This window comes from Corvus brachyrhynchos, unplaced genomic scaffold, assembly GCF_000691975.1.
Source record: "Corvus brachyrhynchos isolate BGI_N302 unplaced genomic scaffold, ASM69197v1 scaffold23, whole genome shotgun sequence".
Taxonomy (NCBI): Eukaryota; Metazoa; Chordata; class Aves; order Passeriformes; family Corvidae; genus Corvus; species Corvus brachyrhynchos.
In genome coordinates, this window is record NW_008238983.1 from 8,448,091 (window position 1) to 8,468,791 (window position 20,701).

The 20,701-nt window shown below is 35.8% G+C and overlaps 1 protein-coding gene across 1 annotated transcript in view; it reads left to right on the plus strand.

The window, feature by feature from the left end:
- Positions 1 to 20,701, plus strand: part of DNAH5 (dynein axonemal heavy chain 5) — a 113,895-nt gene that overhangs the window by 17,902 nt on the left and 75,292 nt on the right. The window contains 15 exon segments of the mRNA XM_017738783.1: positions 130 to 215; positions 994 to 1,315; positions 6,407 to 6,436; positions 6,438 to 6,623; positions 8,285 to 8,456; positions 9,799 to 9,944; positions 12,022 to 12,184; positions 12,659 to 12,898; positions 13,817 to 14,007; positions 14,088 to 14,187; positions 15,471 to 15,607; positions 16,963 to 17,164; positions 18,040 to 18,275; positions 19,475 to 19,693; positions 20,380 to 20,442. Of these exon segments, the coding sequence (XP_017594272.1) occupies positions 130 to 215; positions 994 to 1,315; positions 6,407 to 6,436; positions 6,438 to 6,623; positions 8,285 to 8,456; positions 9,799 to 9,944; positions 12,022 to 12,184; positions 12,659 to 12,898; positions 13,817 to 14,007; positions 14,088 to 14,187; positions 15,471 to 15,607; positions 16,963 to 17,164; positions 18,040 to 18,275; positions 19,475 to 19,693; positions 20,380 to 20,442 (2,493 nt within the window).

A 20,701-nucleotide genomic window follows, 5' to 3' on the forward strand; every position in this document is an offset into this window, starting at 1 on the left:
ATTGAGATAAGTTTCACATAAATTATCTTCTAATATATTGCATGATAAATACTGTCAAATAATACCTGGCATATTTGAGTTGTGTTCCTGATAGACTTCTCTGATGTAGAATTATTTACTCTTCTTCAGGATCAATTAAGGAGTTTCATGGACATCACCTTTGAAAGTATTATGAACACTGAAAGGGCACTGAGTATGTTGCAGAAATTTGAAAGGTAGTATGTCCTATTTAGATTGCTAAAACTCTGCCAGGCAATGGAAACAAGACTTTGAGGCTGGTGAAAAGGGCAGTGGGCAGTGAGGGGGGAGGAGAGCAGGAGGCATTTTCTTAAATACGAGCAAAACCAACTCAACCTCTTCACACTCAACTGTTCAGCCCTGTTAAGGGTTGTCTTCTCAATAGCTTGAATGAATGAAAGCCATATTTTTTTGTATCAGAAAATGCACAAAATAAGTGGACTTCAAACTTCATCTTTTGAAATCAGCATAAGTACAGGAATACTTTGTCTGTTACCATATTTGCCTTAGCTTTGTGCTTGAACAATGACATTAATTTTTTACCACAATGCAGTTCGAAGAGAGTAAAATTCTTTTATTAAGAAACAGTGAAATTTGTCTTTATAAATTAACATTGTTCCAAAACAGCCTCATTCTTTATTGTCAGTAGTCGTATTATAATCTGTTTAAGAGAATAGACAGCTAGTGGTGAATCAGTTACAGTTTGCTGCACATAATTTCAGCCCAGTGTTTGACAACAGTGACAAAACAGAAAATGTGTAGGCTTACTTGGAAACTTTTATCATCTGGTCTAAATCTTGGTTGCTTGGAATCAGGTTGTGACAGCATTTGTTCAAGCTGAAAACTCTACTGCTAAAGTAGTTATTTTCTAAAGCATGCAAGGGAATCTGGAATGACTGTATTTTCCAGCAATGCAACAGAGGGATTTCAGAAGTGTTGAAGGAATTTTTTCATGATTATTATTTTTCTAAGCAGATTGCAAATCCCGAACCTTGGCATTGATGAAAAGTATCAGAAAGTATTTCAAAACTATGGACATGACATAGAAACCGTCTCTAAGATCTACACTAGGCACAAGAAGGACCCTCCACTGGCTCGTAATCTGCCTCCAGTAGCTGGTAAGATCTTGTGGGCACGCCACCTATTCCATAGGATCAAGGAGCCCATGGAGACTTTCCAGAGACACCCGACAGTTCTGCAAACACCAGACGGCAAGCGCATAATCCACAACTACAACAAAGTAGCAAAAGTTCTTATGAAATTTGAGGTGATCTACCACAGGGAATGGCTTCATCAGGTAAACCAGCTGATTTTGATTAAGATATTCCTTAAAGAAAAAATTTAAAAACTGTGGAATCCCTGGTTTGTAGCAGTAGTCAGGTATGCTTTAACTACAGACTTCTGATGACGCTCAAGTGAAGGATAGAATAAGAAAAGGTACTTTAAAAGAAAGTGTTCCTGTTAAAAAAACAGGGCCTGTAGTACCTGCAGTTGAATTTAGGAACAACTGAAAGACCTTCATTATAACTAAGAAGTTAGAAAGAAAAATATTTCTTATGGAAACGTATAACAAATACCCAGTGGTAGTCTTAGCTGCCCCTCTGTCTCTGCCATACTCTTCTTACTCGGGTGCAAGATCACCATGTGTGGGGAGAGGACCTTTGTCCGCTGGTTGGTTTAAGGGGAAAGCAGACACAAAGGTTTCCTCTGCTCTGGACAATAAGAATTTTATTTTGAGTGACAATCCATGGGTACACTTTGTGAATGTACATGTAAAAAGCATCCAGTCAGAACAGATAATAGCATACTCAGTGCACAAGTGGGCTTTGAGCCTGTCGCAGGTTAACCCTGATAGGCAGCTAAGCACCACACAAATGATCCTTCACTTCACCCCATGCACCCTCAGTGAGACAGCGAAGAGGAAAGGAAAAGCAAAAGCAAGAAAACTTGTGGGTCAAGATAAGTTGCTTAGTTAGTGAAAGAGAAGTGGAGGAAGAAAGAAAAAGGGAGAAAGAAATAGAAAGAAAGAAAAGAAAATGCTGCAGAGGCAATCTCTCACCAGCTCCCATGGGTCAAACAATGTCTAACCAATTCCAGAGCAGAGGATGGCTAACCCCTTCAACCCCTGACTTTCCCTTTTTATTGGTGAGGATGATGCTGTATGGCATGGAATATCCCTTTGCTTATTTTGTAACATCCTTTTGTTATTTCATGACATCTGCCTGGTTTTGTCCCCTCACAGCCTCTTTTGCACCCTTCATCCCCACTGCCAGCCCCCAGTCTATTCACTGTGTGGACAGAGTGAGAACAAGAAAAGGCCTTGATGCTGTGCGAGCACTGTTCAACTGAAACATTAGTGTGTTATCAGCTTTGTTTTGATAACAAATCTGATGACACTATACAAGCTGCTATGAAGAAAATTAAATGCAGTCAGAGAAAATTAACCCAGTCAGAACCAGTACAAAGTAATTTCATTTCCTATTGACCATTTTGGGAAGCATGTGTGTAGGGGAAGGGGCAGGTCAGGCCATGCCCTGGTGAGGCAGTGCATTGTCCCACACCCCACCCCTAGAGATGTATCCCAGCCCCACAGGGGCTGTCAATCTCTGGCACATCAGAGGCACTGATCCACACCCACCTCAGGAGCCCCTAACCTGGCTCTTGAGTGGCCAAATGACCGGAACTCCCACCTGGGGGTATGGCCTAGGAAGGCCAAGGGGTATTTAGGGCCAAACATGAAGCTGTCAGATGTCTTGACCCCACTTCCTCTTGGAATTTCTATCTGAACACTCCTGGAACCCAGGAGTTGCTATCTGTGTGTGTGCTTTTCTATATCTCTTCTGTCCTTCTCTCTTTATCTTTCTTCTTCTAATTCCTGCTTCTTGGAATTTTTTGAGTAACTTGAAATCGAGTGGGCTTAGAGTTTGCGAAGTTGAATGGGCCAAGGTAATGCTTTGAGAAGTGTTTTACGTTAATTGAATGTTGTAATAAACCTTTTACCAAAGTTCTCTGATTTTCTAAAGTTGCCAGTTTTGTTGTTTTGATCTCTTGAGAATATCTGGTCAGTATCTCTCCCATGTGTCTAACTCTGAGTACATGAATAACCATAAGCCCATTTTGTGTGCCTCGTTGAACAAGTTGTTTGAGGCCTTACAGGCAGAACACTTTGTAGCCTGAATATTCTGCAGAGAACATGGTTTACCTTAAATTCTAAATCTCATTTAACTCATTTTGCCCTCTTGGATTTTGTAAATAGAACTTCTGACTACCTTTATATTATCAGATGGCTTTTGCAGGGTCTACTTTAAAGCCTTGAAATCTCTGCAAGTTTCTACTATCCTTTTGGCATATTTTTTACCTCCATTTTTTTTGTTGCCTTGTCAAAGAGCATCTTATAGAAGAATTGGCCTCAGCCTTGCAAAGCTGAAAAAGAAGGATCAGAATCTCCAGATTGCAGTTTTGAGGGTGGTGTCACACCTATCAATACATCTGCCTGTTGTTTTTGGAACTCAGGCCCAGCTTTTGTACAACGTGGGAAACTCTGGCACTGATAAACATGAATCTTCACATGAATCTTCTCAAAGCTAGCCTTAGGCCAGATATGGGACCAGAGGTACCAGCTGCCTTTTCTCCAGTCTGAATATATTAAGTTTTCTGGACTCTTACTTCCTCTTTCACACTTGCATTTGACACGCAGTGTGAAATGTAGTCTAAAGAGTCACCAGATTTGATTGTCTGATACTGTAAGTGGGAATGTTTGTGTCAATTTGGTATAGTAAGCCAGGAGAAATAACTGCAATATTAGAGTACATAAAATATGCTGTATTGAGACTTAGTGCTGAATATATATTATTGATGATTAATCCGGTGTTGAGTGCAAGTTGGGAATCAAGGAACCTGAGCTGTTGTACCTCAACTGTTTTTTCATTACAGATTGTGTTTCAGGTACATCAGATCCAAATTTGGCACCATTAACTTGTGTATAGTAGGTCCTGCTTCCAGGCAGTAATGAAAACTGCTGTTGTACTTAGAAAGATCTTTAACTTCAATGCTTATTCTGCTAACACGGGAAGTTCATATTTGTTTTCATGTGCTCTTCACAGAGAGCTGGTGCGTATCCCTCATATTTTATGGAACAAATTGTACTGAGCTGGATACCTGCATCATTCAAAGTATACTGATGATAGTTTTCACTGCATTGTCTCATCTATAAAGACTAAGGAGAATGTTTGATTCTTATGGGGCTACATCTGTCCGTTCTGGCTAGATGATCTAGTGATCAGATTTTCTGACGTGTACCCTGCCTTGATGGAGCAGCCAAACAGATTTGCCTTTCACCTTTTGTAAAATAACTATAACATCCCAGGCATCTCCCCTGAACCGGTGCCTTCCTTTATGAGGTGTGAACGATCTGTGATCTGATTCTGATCTGTACTAAAACAACCTGTCTGGTTTCTGCTATAGCAGAGTCAAATCACACTTGGTGGCTGTATAAACTCACTGAACCCTCTCCAAACTTACTCGGTTGGAACAAAGGGAGGTGGATTTGAACAAAATTTCAAGTTTGAAACATACACACATGCCTTGAAAATACATGAAAAGTATATCCACTTTAAGATACATGAACTCGTCTACCACGTATGGCAAAAAAATGTGACTTCTGCTTAGTAATCTCTTCTCTCGAGGCAAGAAGAGCGCACACAGGTGTGGACATGAGTGTCACAGAACACAAGGACACAAGGTGGAGCTCCTGCTCTACTCCTGAAGAAAAGAAAAACGAGAGGGGGGCAAGTGTCCCGTGGGGAATACAAATGGAACACAGTAGGGCTGTAGCTCCTACTACTTTTTATTCTTCTGTACAATGTATATGTTAAACTTACTGTCACTTTCTGAGATTTCCGAACATTTTTTCCCCTTTTTTTCCTACTTGTTACTGGATGATTACTGTCTTATTAATCTCGTTATTTTTTTTGATAACGTGAGATTTATGGCTTTTTTTTTTTTTTTTTTTTTTGCTATAGCAAATGATGTTAACTTGGACATATTAAAATAATAAATTACCTGGAACTGTAAAAGCTACTATAATTATCTGGCAGTGTAAGATTTTTGCCTTCAAAGTACCCCTCATTTCCATTACCAGTTTCTATTACCTTAACAATGAAAACTGCATGAGAAGAAAACATAAATGGGAGAGGAAGACTTGATAGTGGGAATAATGAGTATGAAGCTCAACAATTAGTGCAGATTTTCTGTTGAACTTTACAGAAAAAAATCAGCTTCTATTTAAGGCAGTTGTGCTTTTTTTTTGAAGACTGATAATAGTGGATAGAGCATGACAATGTCATTGACAAAACTTGATTAGATGATTTCTTGAAAAATGCTGTGTAAAATGTCTTGGTAGTACATGATACTGCTGAAGCAAACAATATACTCCACTATATTTCAGACGTTGAAAGGTGGTGCAAATCTTCTCTGTGTTCCATTAAAAAAAACTGCACTGAAAGACATCAATGGGTTATGAAACTACTGCCTAGAAATAAGCTCCATCTTAGTGTAATGAAATACATTAAATTTGAGGAGTGAATAAAGAACAATAAAATTACGTCAACAAAAGGACAACTTGAAAACAGGAATAGCAGCAAAGTTTTTAATGTAGGAAAAATTTGCCTGTCTAAGGCAGGATTGCTTCTTCGTGTCAGCCAAATTTTCAATGTGTGGTGGTCTATGGAATGCTCTCCTTTCTAATCACATACAGAATAAATGGTCTTCTAATATTTAAATAAGGCAGTTAAATCAGTTGTGTGATCAGGCTTTCCTTTTAAGAATAATACAAAAAAAATCTCTAATAAACATTAATTTTAGTATTTTAAAAGATTTGCCTGGAGGTTGGATATAGCTGGCAGTACCATTAAGATTGGAATGTGGTATATATTTTATTATTGGAAAACACACGAAAGGAGAAACGGGGATAAGTTTATTCAAAAGATATATGAAGAGGTTATCCAAGAATATTTAAATTCATCAAGGTGGTTGTATGTGGCCTTATTGCAGAATGTGCAATAAGTTCTAAGGAGATGAGGGTTAAGATATAAGATGGTTGAAGCAAGAACATCTATGGCTCTGATTTGATTTTGGAATGTGAAATACAGCTTATAACATCCAAGACCCAATAGAAAAATATCTGTCAGATGAATAGCAATTTGATTGTTAAGCATTTGGGTACATACAGATTGTGTTATTAAATTTTTGTTTTGGATTCGTATACCATATCAATCTTTGTCAGCAGTACTTTATTTTAGTATCTGCCAAAAGTGATATTTATATCCAAATCAAAGTATTTTGTTGCAGTGGCTTGTCTGATAAGGAATGATTACTTCGTTTCCTGCAGATTGAATTAACTAAAAGAGGACTTCGAGCGACGCTCTAAAACGCTCTTGGTAAAAGATCCAGAAACAGGAGAATTATTTGTGAATTTTGACCCTCAAATACTAACTTTAATCAGAGAAACACATTGCATGGCTCACATGTGCCTTGAAATTCCACCATTTGCAAGTGTTATTCAACAGCAGAGAGACTGGTACAAGAAGATTGTCAACAAATTGCACGTGGGTTTACTTTAGTCATTTTATGTATGTGTACTGTACATTAAGATGCCTGGGTTCTATATGTATAGAAGAAAAAAAATGAAGATCAATGATTATGCACTAAGAAAACATTTGCAAATCTATTTTTTTATTTGTATGACTGTCTTCACGCACTTAAAAAAAAAATTCTTGGCTTTATGTTTTCTGTGAAGTTACTTTGCAGATGCATGGGTTTGGGGAAGGTCTGCAGAGTCTGCGACAGAGATGAGGATGGGGAGGAAAGCAGGCTTACAAGACGCCTCGTGCTGTAGCTTGCTTTCTAAGTGATAAGCAATTTATCTCTCATCCAATAACAAAGTCAACATTGGACAGCATTTGTTTTGAGAGGATAACTGAGAGGGAGGAACAGGTAGTCTGCCTTTAAAAAGTGTAAAGCATGCAGCAAGTAACAGCTTTTTTTTCCAGTGCTGGTGTTTTACACAGATATCTGTGGAATAGTTTAAAAAAGAGAAGCTGAATCTTCCCTTTCTCTCATCTTTTAAATCCTTTGGATCATTTTATCTGCCTATGAACGGAGAAGATTCTTGATGACTCAAGATGGGGATTCAAAGATAGGTGTACAGAAACCTACAGCTTCAAAGGACTGCCTGGTTCTGAAATGACAAAAGGAAATCATATATCATAAAGCCTTTATGACTTTAAGTCAAAATGTTATTGCCAAACGTGTGAGACTAGATCAGTGGGTTAAGGAGGCATTAGAAAGAAAATAGTATATTAAAGTTCTGGTAAGGCTGATCTTATTAGAACTGCTGGAAATTTCATTTAGATGTATTTTTTCCTTGGGTTTTTTGTCTTCTCTAACTCTCACTTACAGACTGAAATTTGCAAGATTTTTCTGTCATGTGGTTTAAGCCCAGTAGGCAGCCAAGCATCACACAGTTGCTCCCTTACTCCCCTCCTTGGAATGTGGGAGAGAATCTGAAGGTTAAAATATAACACATGTGAGTTGAGATAAAGACAATTTAATAGGGAAGATAAAAACTGCATGCACAAGGAAAATAAAATAAGGAATTAATCTGGGAAAACAAGGCAGTATCACAGCTACTTGGGAAGACAAACACCATAGCTCTGAGTGTCCCCCTCCCTCCTTCTTCCTCCAGCTTTCATTTTTAAGCATGATGTCATAGGTATGAGATCCCATTAATCAGTTGGGGTCCTGGCTGCCTTCCTTCCCAGCTTCTTGTGTGTCCCCAGTCACCACCAGGGTGGTGGGAGAAGCAGAAAAGGACTCAATGCTGTACGAGCACTGTTTAGCAATACCCAAAATATCATTGTGTTAGCAACACAGTTGTGGTCACAAATCTAAAACACGGCATCATGTGAGCCACTGAGAAAGAAATTAACTCCACCACAGCACCAGTGCAAAGAAAGATTATTTTCTGTGTGAAGCAGTACTTCACAAAGAGCAACAAATACATATAGAGATATAAAGAGCAACAAATAGTGAACTTCTGCCAAAAATAATGAAAACCTTTCCCAAGCAATTGATTGTAACTTCTTAAGAATTTCAGGAATGTTCACACAGATGAATTTTCTTAGTTTAAGTGATCATAAATATGTGTATATGAAGAGGTTAAAATCAGTGTATATTAACTAATGTTTTTGTTCTCTGGTTATTTCAGGTGATGTTGGCAGAATACAAAAGAATTAAACTGAAAATTCAACACCCTTTTGAACAACTGATGGCTCCTCGATTAATAAATGTAGATTATGCTATCCAGCCAGGTCTAATGATACTGAACTGGACATCCTTGAATATTGAGAAATATATTAATACAGTTTTTTCTAAACTAGGTAGGTTACTTGCTTCCTTCCATTAACTTGTGGTTATTTGTTTTATAAAAATGCAAGTTATACTATGAGATTACAATTCTTTACATGATTTGCACCTAAATGATTTATACATAAAAGATATGAGAATTTTCACCTGTCCTGTATTTCATGAAAGAATTGTTTTATAACACCACCTTCTTTTTGTCTTGTATCTTCAGCAAATTTTTACTAATGTATATGTTAGGCAGTTGGGATTACACCAAACATAAAGTACTGTGCAAAAAAGTCCAGTGTATTTTGAATTTAACAAATGATAGCTACTTTTTAAAAGAGATCCCAGGTTTCAGACTTTTCCTAGTCCTACTTTTTTGTTTCTATACTGTACAAACAACTGCTCAGGGAATAATACACTGACTCAGTTGGCACTGTCATTGCTCAATAGCATTTCATATTAAGCTTTTTTTTTTAAACATCAATCTCTTTAAAACTAATGTACACACATCTTGGACAACAGCTTTAGAAAACAGATGAGCTTGTAGTCTTTTCAAAAGATTATCACAAGGTTGCACTGAGATGCGTTTTTTTTTTCTGAAGATACCAAATTCTTTTTTCTTTAGCTTAATTAATACAGAAAACAGATTTTGTTTCTTGAAATTGTGTAAGTAGTTAGAGTGGAAATTTTCTTCAGTTGAAATGGCAAATTAAAGTGCATTTTGGATGGTAGCCTGACATTATGCTCAATTTAATTTTGAATAATACAAGAGTCTGGAACAGGCACCTTGCTGCTATTTCAGCTTCAGCATTGAGACCAGATTGCTATTAAACTTTGAAAATTCTAGTGATTGCTTTCTGTTAACTATTGTTTGGCTTCCAGCATTTGTTTGAAGCATAGAGATTTTATTTTCTGAAAGTTTATGTTGCTAGTAGGTTCTCCAAGTTGTTACTAGTTCAAGCTATAGGAGAAGGTGAAATATTGCTGGCCCTCAATTAAATATTGTCTTCATATTTGAAATATGTATCCTTTAAGTTAATCTTATATATATTTATAATATGTATTATATTTTATATAATAAGCTGCAAGATATATATTTGTACAGTAGATTATAGTTATATAATATTATAGTTATCTTTTAGCACGTAGATAGCATATGCTAGGTAAGTATGTGTTATGCAAAAAGTTAATTAAGATTCTTGTGGTGAAGCTTGCCATATAAGTTTAGATGTTTGAAGTAAATTGGTTAAGGTGTAAAATTCATATGAATTGAATATGATAGTTTGTTGAAGTAAAAATTTAAATGGGACTCTGAAAAGGCTATTGATTCAAACTTTAAGCTTGTCTTGAGTCTTCTGTTTTCTTCAAAAGCTGGGCTGGAGTTATTGCTTGACCGAGTGAATGACTTGGTTGAATTTCGTATTGATGCTGTCCTTCAAGAAATGAATAGAGTGCCACTCTGTATGTTGCCAGAAGATGAACCACAGAGCTGTGAGGAATTTCTTCAAAAGACTAAGGTTAGTAAATAAAAGTTTCATGAAAAAGAGATTGATGACTTTGAGTTGAGATATTTTTCTTTTTTATGAGATAAAAAATTCTGAATGCAGAATTTATGAAGCATGTATGGGATATGCACAGAAATCCCCACTTGCTTGGCTGGGACCTTAAAAAGGAACAAAAGTAGTAAATGCAAAGGGATCTGAGCTGAGATGCTCTTTTCTATTCATTATTAATGTCAAGCCAGGTAGTGTATGATTTTTTTTTTATGCTTTCATATCACTCAAAAATTTTACCTCTATGATAGTATCTTTTTTTTTGTCGTTATTCCAGTTTAAGTAAGGGAATTCTCCAGTGGTTGCCTGTGGAGAGCAAATACTATGGAAAGGATCATGTAATGAGTATCTCAAACTCTCCTGAGTTGGTAATGGGATGTGTAAAATATATGCAGAAGTACTTGGGTGAAGGTGGTCTGGGAAAAGCCCCTTTCTTCACCCCACCAAAATACTTTTATGTTGATGGTAATTGACCATAAACATGTAAATTTTTGGTTAGAAAGCTGATTACGGTCATAATTAAATTGAACATCAGAATAATTTTTGAGGTAATAGTAAGGTGTTCTTGCGTTTTAGGTTATAATGTCTAATGTGTTTTCTCCTTAAATAAACTTTGGTTTGATAAAGACTGTAAAAAATCAAGTAGATAATCCCCATTCCTTTTCTCTTGCAGCAATAAATATTACAAATGAAAGTTTTGATTACCTTAGTGTATTTTACTTTTTGGCCTTTTCTCTTTTGGCCATTGTAACAGCTCACCTTGTTGTTAAATACAGAGTAAAATTTAAAATAATATTACATGGAATGAGTAGTAGTTTGTAAGCTTCACAATCCATAGTTGTTTTTGTTCATCCTGCTGCAACCTTCCTGATTGGGCAGGTAGTAAAATGTATATTTGCTAAGGCAAAAATATGTGAGAGTGAGCACGAAAACCTCTCTGCACTGTAAGATAACTTGAAAACTTGAACAGCTACGTACCAATTACATACACACATAGCAATTACAACAGCCAGTTGATTTGAGTTAGCAGAGTAAGTGGTATACGAACCCCGGTTATGGGTGCAATGAAAAGAGTAACAGTTTGTAAGCTTATTGTAATTCTTAATTAGAGGGGAGTAGAAATAACTTCTGTTATCTAACAGGTGTCTTTAAGTTTCTAAAGAAATTGCTGCAACAAAAATAATTAACCGGTGGAAAAATCCCAGAGTACTTTCTTTAGTGGTTGCTGTGATATTGCAAGTCATATCTGCCTTCTCTCTCAACTCAACAGAATCATTAAGAAGGCCAAAGATTATGTCCTAAAATTTGCAAATGGCTGAATATTTCCAATAATTTTTAATTAAACAAAGGCAGTCATGTTTGTTAAAGCTGAATGAAATATAAGACAACAAATAAGAAAAAAAATTAAAAGGCCATTATAGGTAAAAATTATAGTTAGCTGAAGCATACATGATTGATTTTTTTTATAAGTATTGGAGAAAAATGATGCACAATACTGTAGTAGACCTCTGAATTTTATTTAATCTCATTCTTTGATTTCTTCTCTCTCCAGTTGATAATTTTTGTGTTTATTCTAATAATAAATACAACTTGTATAGGTTTTATCTTCTATTTAGCAGTAAATGGGAAATATGATTGGCTAAGACTCATTATGGAATAGCCAATTAATGTAAAATGGCAATGATTAAAAGAAGTGTTGAATCTCCCATATCTACATTGGAAAGTTAAGAAAAATTAAGAAGTGCTTGCTTTTGGGAGTCTTTTGGTGGAACTAGGCTTTATAAACATTGATTCGTAACTTTAACTATGGATGAATCACGTGATTTGAGAAAGAAGGCAAAGCAACGCTGAAAGGCATTTGTGACGTCTTGTCAATACTGAATAGTTTGGAACAAACGAATTTCAAATTAATGTTGTATATAGATCTGGTTTTTCACAAATCTTAGGCCTTGACATTTGTGTTAATAAAGGCTGTTATGACTGTGAAATTGACATGAGAATTGTGACAATAAGAGCATACCTTTGTTTTGGTTTGACACAGGAGCTCTGTATAAAAGGTTCTCGGACTTTACACTTAAAAAGCTCACTGGTGGAAGCTGCTGCTAATGATCTGATTGACATGTTACTTGACACCAAGGAACAGGTCAGTAAAGAAGATGAGAAGTCAATTGTACCCAGTGGTGAAAAAAGGGCCAAAAATACAGGTAAGAAGATTGCATTGCACTGTATTGCTCGGTGTTTGTTTCTTTTTCATGCTGATTATTTGTGTTGGGGGACATTGTAGCTTAGCTGATTGAAGTACAGAAGCATACCTAATGTCTAAAGGCTTTTCTTTGAATTTGCCTGGAAAATGAATAATCTAACAATCATTTATAATCTACAAAATAGGTCAATATTATTTATCCAATTTGCATGTTGAAAATTAGTGCCATAGAACTACATAGTAGCCTTGGTTAGTTGCTGGACTTCCTAGAGAAAGAGAATAAGCAATAATATCTAAATTTGGATGATAATCATACAGCAGATAGGAATAAAAGGCATGTTACATTGAGGTGCAGGTTACAAATGAATAATTCTGCACTTCTTTAAAGTTATTTCAGACACCTGTGGAGGTGTTGCTTCATTATATTTTCAAGTCCTATAAGTCAATTTGACTAACTAGATTTATGATGTTTTAGCAACAGAAGAGGAAAGATCAAAAAGCTTGACTTCCTCACAAAATTCCAGTGAGATGTGGGCTGGCCTGTCTCCTATAGCAAAGAGGAAGAGAATGGATTTAGAAAAGTTAGAGGAAGAAGCTAATGAACTGCTTTCTTACTTCAATAATCGTAACATTGATGCCCTTTTGAAAGTCACTCGAAACACCCTGGAGACCATCCGCAAGCGCATTCATGCATCTTCCACCATCAACTTCTCAGGTGGCTGCACTGCACTACATTGCTCTCTTAGGCTATATAAAGAAAAACGTAAATGTGATATCCATAACTGTATAAATAAGTCACAAGTGTAAAAGAGGGGAAAACAAAGGGATTTTGATTAAGCTATCTTGTTCAGTTACAGTTGAAAACATTGTATATTTCCAAAGGTATTTTTTTCTTGTGACAGTAGGAAAGTGTCATTACAATGCTGTTTCTCGTAGGACTCTCACTGTACTGTTCTGAAGCCAATATTTTATTTGGAGCCTGACTTGATAGATAAGTTTCTGATAAGACCTTGATAACTTGATAAGTTATGACTCAAGTTATAAATTATCAATTACTAACTTGACAAGTTAAGACTGATAACTTGATAACCTGGCCTGTTTGACCTTGGCTTTTACATAAAACTGTATGAAAAAAATAGAGGTGTGTTTTTTCTCTTACTAGTTGCCTTCAGATATTTGCATACATGGAACACTCTTTTGAAGTGTTTTATTGTTGCATGCCTTTAAGAAAAAAAAAAAAAAGGGCAGTTGTCCTTGCTCTCTATAGTTTATAAGGCATACAGTACTACGAGACTCTAAGGAGGTTCTGTGCCTAATTTAATATGCTGACTGGGAGTACCAGCCAGTAACAAAATTGTCTGCCAAACAGAGTTTAGCTGCACAGAACAAGTTGAAGAGGAGCTTCATGGAGAAGAATAGGTTTGCATTTACTTTTCCCTTGTGCTGCTGTAGAGTTTAGCAGCCTGTCTTATAAATTACTCAGGAATTCTTTTTCCCTTCAGAAATTACACTCAATACTCTACACTAGGAGATAGATTTATTTGTTTATATCAAAACAATGCCTAGCTTGATGTCTTGAAAAAAATATGAACAAAGTTTTTGGTTTTGTCTTCTGTTTTTGTCTTTTATGTAGAAAATCGCAGTACTTCTAAGCAGAAAAAAGGTGTTCATCCTGTAATTAGGACTAATATTAACCTATCTATCCCTAATATCATCATGATACCCTCTTTGGATGAGGTACAGCAGACACTTAATAAAGCTGTAGACAGTATTGTGAAAGTAATGAAAGGAGTTCAACAGTGGAGTATGGAGAGAATATCCAAGGTTGGTGTCTTAACAGCCTTCTTTAGAACTAATGGTGCAAAACTGCTGCAAATAAAAAATAAATGCTACTCTCTCATCAGAAGAAAGTGTTCGAGAGAAGAGTTGTTTTGTTGCGGTGTGGGAGCAGAGAAAGTGATTCTGACGATGAAATGAAAGAGACTGGAAAGAAAAACATCCATGGTAATGATAAACTCTGACATCACTAAATTTGAATGTTAGGTAAATGTGATTTATACAGAATGTATTGGAAGATATTAATTACAAAATACATCAAAACCAGTAGACTTGATAGATTTTGAACTGCCTCATAGATTTTAAATTCCCTCAGAGAAGAAATCTCTTTCTCATTAGAAACCAGGTTTGCCACTTGTCCTGTGGATTTGAGTATGGGGATTTTTTTGTTCTTGAAGAGTTGCACTGCTTTGGATTATAGCACATATATTGGTTACAATTATAGTCACTTTTACTACGCAATAATCTTCCACGATTTGCCGGTGTCGATTGTAATTTGGCGTGTTCAAATGGCATCTTAAAACTTGCACTTACCCTTTAAGAAGGCTAAGTTGAACTTACACAATACCTGGTATTGAATAGAAATGTCTATGTAAATCACAGTATTGGTGAAGAGAGGATTGTGTAGAAGATTGAATAGACTAGAATTTCTAAAAGGATTTTCCTTATTCTGTTTTGTGATCAGATATTAACTTATCGAAGTTCAAGGAAATTTAAGATGGTATCTTTGGTTGCTGGGTTTTTCTTCTCTGAAATGATTTAAATCAAGCCAAGTTAATTGTTCTACATTGTACCTGAGATACTTAAAGAATACATTTTTAGGTTATCTCTCTCTTATGCACCTAAAAAGGAGGACAGTAATACTTGAACTGGTTAAGAAGTTAAATTAGTCTTTCAAAACTAAGAATTTTGCTTGCAAGAGATGAAATAAAAAATGATAGTAAAGTCAGACTTGTGGATATTTGCTAACTGATGGACTTTTTTTGTCTTTTACTCCTTTTTGGGGACTGGCTACGGTCATCTTCTCAGAGTTAATGTTAATTTGTATTTCAAATTGTCAGTTGTGGGGTATTTCAGAAAATAAAAATGCTCAGTGCTGACATATAAGTGAGTAAATGAGGATATATAAGTAAATCACTTAGGTGAAGTATACAGGAGAAACCTTGTGGAGGGGTGAGAGAAAAGGAAAGATTCTGTTTGAAAGGTTGGAGTGGAACTTGTTCCAAATTCCACAGGGTACTTAGATGGAGCAATTTTACTAAAATGGAGATGTTTATGAATTTACGTTGGCCTCCTTGACTTCTAGTTGCCTTTTCAATTAATAAGAACACCTAACTTTAAAATGCACGCTTATTGAAAAAATGTCATTCGTTTTTGTCTATAGGAATTTACTTGTCCTAAACAGTGTGTCTGTCCTAAACCTGCTTTTGTATTTGAATCTTCTTTTATAGATAGTGTATCAGATGAAGCATCACTCAGTTCATCTGATCCAGTGCAAAGCCAGAACTACTTCAAGAACGTTTCAGAGAACAAAGAAATTATTAAATTAGTATCTTTACTCAGTAGTGCCATCAATTCTACAAAAAGGGTAAGACAATTGAGATGTTAATTTAATATAACTATCCGAGGGATATTAATGTATTACTTTTAATATCCTTGGGTAATAAGGGTAGGCATTTAAAGCTGTGATTAAATGTAATAACGAAAAACTTAGGATGGTGGATGGAAAGCATGCGGCTAAAAATTTGCAAATATGCTTTAAAAGTGTAACATGGATTAAGTGTACTCTGTTCCAAAATTTGAGGTTTTGAATATTGCATAAATTAAAACCTCATAAGAAACTCTAGGTGTAGTAGAGTTGTGTGTAGCTAATGTAGCCAGCATGATTTCTGCCATATTATGAAGAGGTTATGAAGGTTTTTAGAAGAAAACTGGCTGTCAGATTGGTGTTTGTAAAGTGCTGCCTGGGATTTGCTAGTGTAGGTTAGGATTTAGCTTAAAGGATGTGCTAACTTCTTTGCCTTGTTTTAAGTCTATGCTCTCTTGAGTAAACTGTAGGTGTGGAACTGTTATTTCTTTAGGGAGCTCTGCATCAGTTTCTTCTGGGGCTGGTCCAACCTTTTAAGAGTCTTATCATATGAAAATCTTTGACTCAAGGCCTTGTAACTTCAGTGGTACTAAGGCATGACTACCAGGCTGGTGCTGAGTAGTTAATAGTGGTGGATAGTTATCATAGTATTTTGGTACTTGATATTTCATAATATTTTAAACTTTTATCATTTAGCCATCTTTAAATGTCTGCATATACTATATTTACAGGAGGTCATGATGTGGATTATCTCTCGTAGCAGTCATCTCTCATTTACTTGTTTAATTGATGGATGCAGTGATGATTTAACTTTAATCTTCTCCCATTTTTCTGAACTCCTGAGAACCAGAAAAATAATTCTCTTGCACACTCATTAAATGATATTCAAATTAAAGGGACCTGAATTGAGTGTAGAAATTAATGTTAAAAATAAAAAATTGTCTCATAGCTTCATTATTTGAGAGTGAATTTTTCTTGTTATGTTGGGCCCTGCAGCTCAGGTTTCAGTTTCTAGCCCAATAAACAGCAGGGAAAGACAAGTGTACTGTATCCTAGTTTTGAACTTTACTTCCCACTGATTCCAATGATTTTATTGACTGAAGATTCACCTAATTGGCAAATGTTTAAACTGACCTGATAAATGGGATGTGATTAATATAGAGATTCTGGCACAATGTGTGATCAGTATGGAACTTGTTTTAGCATAAATTAACCAGCAGCCTTTTGTCTAGTGAGGTGATTCAACCTGCTCCACTATGGAGTTCTTAGTGTACTCTAATGAACAGCTGCTAAGAAGTTATATGTATCCTATATATGTGATGTTGAGAATCTTTGAACTTGTAAATGTCTTTCAGGAGGTTCTTACAGCTTTGGAGAGTTTTAGTTGTTACCACCATATATGGCAGAGGGACAAGGAGGAAACAATTGATAAATTGATGGTGGGAAACCCATTACTCTCTGAATTTGAATCTGAAATTCTGCATTTTCAAGACCTGGACCTGAAAATCAATTCTGAGCCTGAATACATCTGCGTGGGAGCTATTGCACTGTACACTGGTAGAGTTCAGCTTCTCTCCAGAGACATGTACTTTCTGACTCCAGTAGGAAGGAGAGATGTGACTTAGTTTTGGATGGCTAAACCAGATTAAAATGGAAAGGAGAAAGGGAGAGAGAAGGACTATTTGCTGTTTTGGCTGTAAATGCATACAAACAAAACACTAACACAAGAATATCTGTGAGGCTCAGCTGGAGTTTATTACCCCACATGGATACTTCTGCTCACTTACAGGGTGGATGGTAGATGTTTGCCTATCCTTCTGTCACTGATTCCCAGGGGTACATGCTTCACGGGAGTAAGATGATAAGTTTACGTTACTTTTTTCCTTGCCTGGCTGCATGCAGTGAGACAGCTGAATCCCCTTCTATTTAAGTTACTTTGTTCCACTGATGCTGTGATCAAATTTTGTTTCTTCAGCTTTCATAATTAGACTTCTAATTTCCTTCCCACAGTATTTTTTTAAAGATTAATTTTTGAAAAGATTTTAGAATTAGATGAGAATATTAACCAATACATTAGTGGTGTATAGGACAGAAGTCTGTATAATGGTAAAATGATTGAGATGACAGGTGTGGAGTCCAGCCTCATCTTTCTATTTTTTAGGTATATCCTAAAAAATATCTATGATATCTAATATCTATTAATTGTTCAACCTTTTTAGATGATCTTTCCAGTAGAAAAGATGATAAATTCTGAGAAGAAGAGGAGGAAAGCAATTGTGAATTGCAAGCAATTTTATAAACTACTTCAAGGTGTCGTTAGACTGAAAAAACAGAACTGGCACTGACGAGAACACATGTAATAAAAAAGATTAAATTGTATCTTAAAAAATATCTACAATATCTAATATCTATTAATTGTTTCATATTTTTAGCTGATCTGAAGCTAGCACTGAGATCAGAAACCAAAGCCTGGATAACTTTGCTGGGGTGTCATTGCAATAAGAAGTACAGAACACAGATGGAAGTGATTTTGACTTTTATAGAGGAAACTGGCAAGAAGTTAAATCGCAGCATCACGGACCTGGATGATATCAGAATAGCCATGTCAGCTTTAAAAGAGATCAGAGAACTGCAGATCTCTATTGACTCTCAAATTGGGCCCATTGAGGTAGCTAGTGGCAATGTTGCACGTATGGGTACTGTTTCAGAAAGCAGTTATTTTCTGGGTTAAAGCTTAATAGTGACCTTTGAAAATGTACGATTTAATATGTGTTAAATGTTGAGTGACAGACCTATTGGGCTCCTGTAAACCTTTTTGCATGAATTTCTGATTTGAGCAAATGTAAACTTGCTGGGGTGAGAGGTGGTTTAGTGAGCAGTGGAGAAATTGAATGATGTAGGTAAGAGAAAGACAAGAATACAGATATTTAATGCAAGAAATCTTTTCATACTTTGTGGAAGAAGTCTGTATGAAAAGGAACGAGATTCTTAATTTTTTTATTTTAGCTAAGCCTGTAGTAAAAAAGCTAATGTTAAGCAGACTATACGAGATTGATTGCTTTAATCATCTATACCATAGGTTAAAATAAACAAAAGCAACTGACTTCCTTAAAGAAGGTAATGCGATAGAATGCGTTTACTGAACATCTGACAAATGGCAGAATTAAAAACAGATGGTAACTGTTTCTCTGCATTCCTGACCAGAGTATTTATTTAAGAATGCTATATTTTGGCAAAATGCACCATTGATTTTTCAGTAGAATTCTTTTTTCTAAGACATGTTCATGACTCCTGATTGCCCATAACTTCATTATAAGCTTCCAACTCTGCAAGCAGGAGCCTTGAGGCCCTAGGCACAAGAAGTGATGCTTCAGGTTTTTTAAAGGGAGGTTGGCATATTTTCCACGTAGTGGTGTAGTAGACAGATAGCTACATTTCCATTTTTGCGATTTGATCAAACTGGAAAGCATGAATGGAAATAATTCCACTTCATACAAGAGTTTTCAAATGAAACTGCTATGCCATAGGTTCATTGCTACCCTACTCTGCTCTAATTTACAGAAAATGAATTTCAGTTTTGTTTTTGTGAAAATTCACTTCGAGTTTTCAGTATGTGGACTGTTCATATGTTGGTGCTGCAAGTGGAAATCAACGCTCTGAGAAAAAAAAAATCTTCCAGTTTGGTGTTGGTTTGCCAGATTTTGATAATGGTTGTTGTCAAAATCTGGCAACAGTTTCTTTTTCTAACAAATCATTCTCCATTCTTAAAAATTTAAAATGTTAGCATACATATATATGTATATGAAGTTACCATTTTATGTCAACTGAAGTTGCCACTTTATGAATCTTAATACAACTTTCTGGCAGGAATCCTACGCTATGTTGAACAAATACAATCTACCTGTTGCCAAGGAAGAGACAGAGAAGGTGGACACTTTGCACTACACTTGGGAAAAACTGCTAATCTGTGCAAATGAAGTGCAGAATGAGCTTGTTGCTTTGCAGCCAAAATTCAGAGGAGAGCTCATTAGTGCTGTGAAGACTTTTACTGAAGACTGTGCACAGTTCTATTCAGATTATGATCAGGCAGGTGTTTCTATTTTATTGTTTTAGAGAAATTTTTAAGGAGCAGTGGGGGCATGGAAAGATTTTTGGATTTGACTAATTAATGGGATGGCCCTCTACTGCTGAGTAGGTCTATTCTTGTTAAGATGGTGTTTGAGTTTCAGCGCAGGGCAGGCTTCGATAAATGTTTTGTATGTGACTGAAGTGAGTAATGCTGGTATTCAGTTCTTAAAAATTAAGAACTGAGATATTTAAGGTTTATGAAACACATCTGATGCTGGATAAATTACAAGCGACTTAGGCTCTTATAACCTTTTTCATTAGAATATAAATAAATGAAGCTGAACTAATCTTGTATCATCTTTTAAGTAATGCTTTTACTCAAAAAAGGAGGTATGATTGCTAATGATTGCCTAGCTTTTACAGCTTAATGAAAATTTCCTGCATTAAAAGACAATTAGTTGCCTTCTTTGGTTTTTGTTTTGTTTTGATTTTTTTTCCTTTTAGTCCTTTTTAAAAAGTACTTGTTCAGTAGGTTAACTGTCATCTCTTGGTTCAGTTGTTATCTGATGTGGGGAGGGGATCTGGAAGCTGCAAAAGTGTTTGAGGTTAACATTTAGAAAATGCTGATTAGAAATAAGTTGTGGTTATTCTCACTCTCTAAATTAACCTCTTTGTTGGTTTTTTTTTTTTTTTTTTTCTTTTAGAATGGACCAATGGTGGTTGGCTTAACACCTCAGGAAGCCAGTGACAGGCTTACTATATTCCAGGTACTGTTAATTCTAAGACATAACTCAATACTTATTACAAGTGAGCTAACAACTAAAGGGTCTGAGAATGAATCTCAGAAGTTGAATGAATTTTCATTGATAGATAGGGTTACTGATTTGGCAAAGTCTGTTTTAACTTAGTGAAAACTAAGTTGGAATTTTTCTTTGCATTTGCAAGGAATGCTGTTTAAATCTAAATTTTTTAGGAGTTAACAGAAAGCCTGCATAGATAATGAGTAATGATTACTAGATACAAATA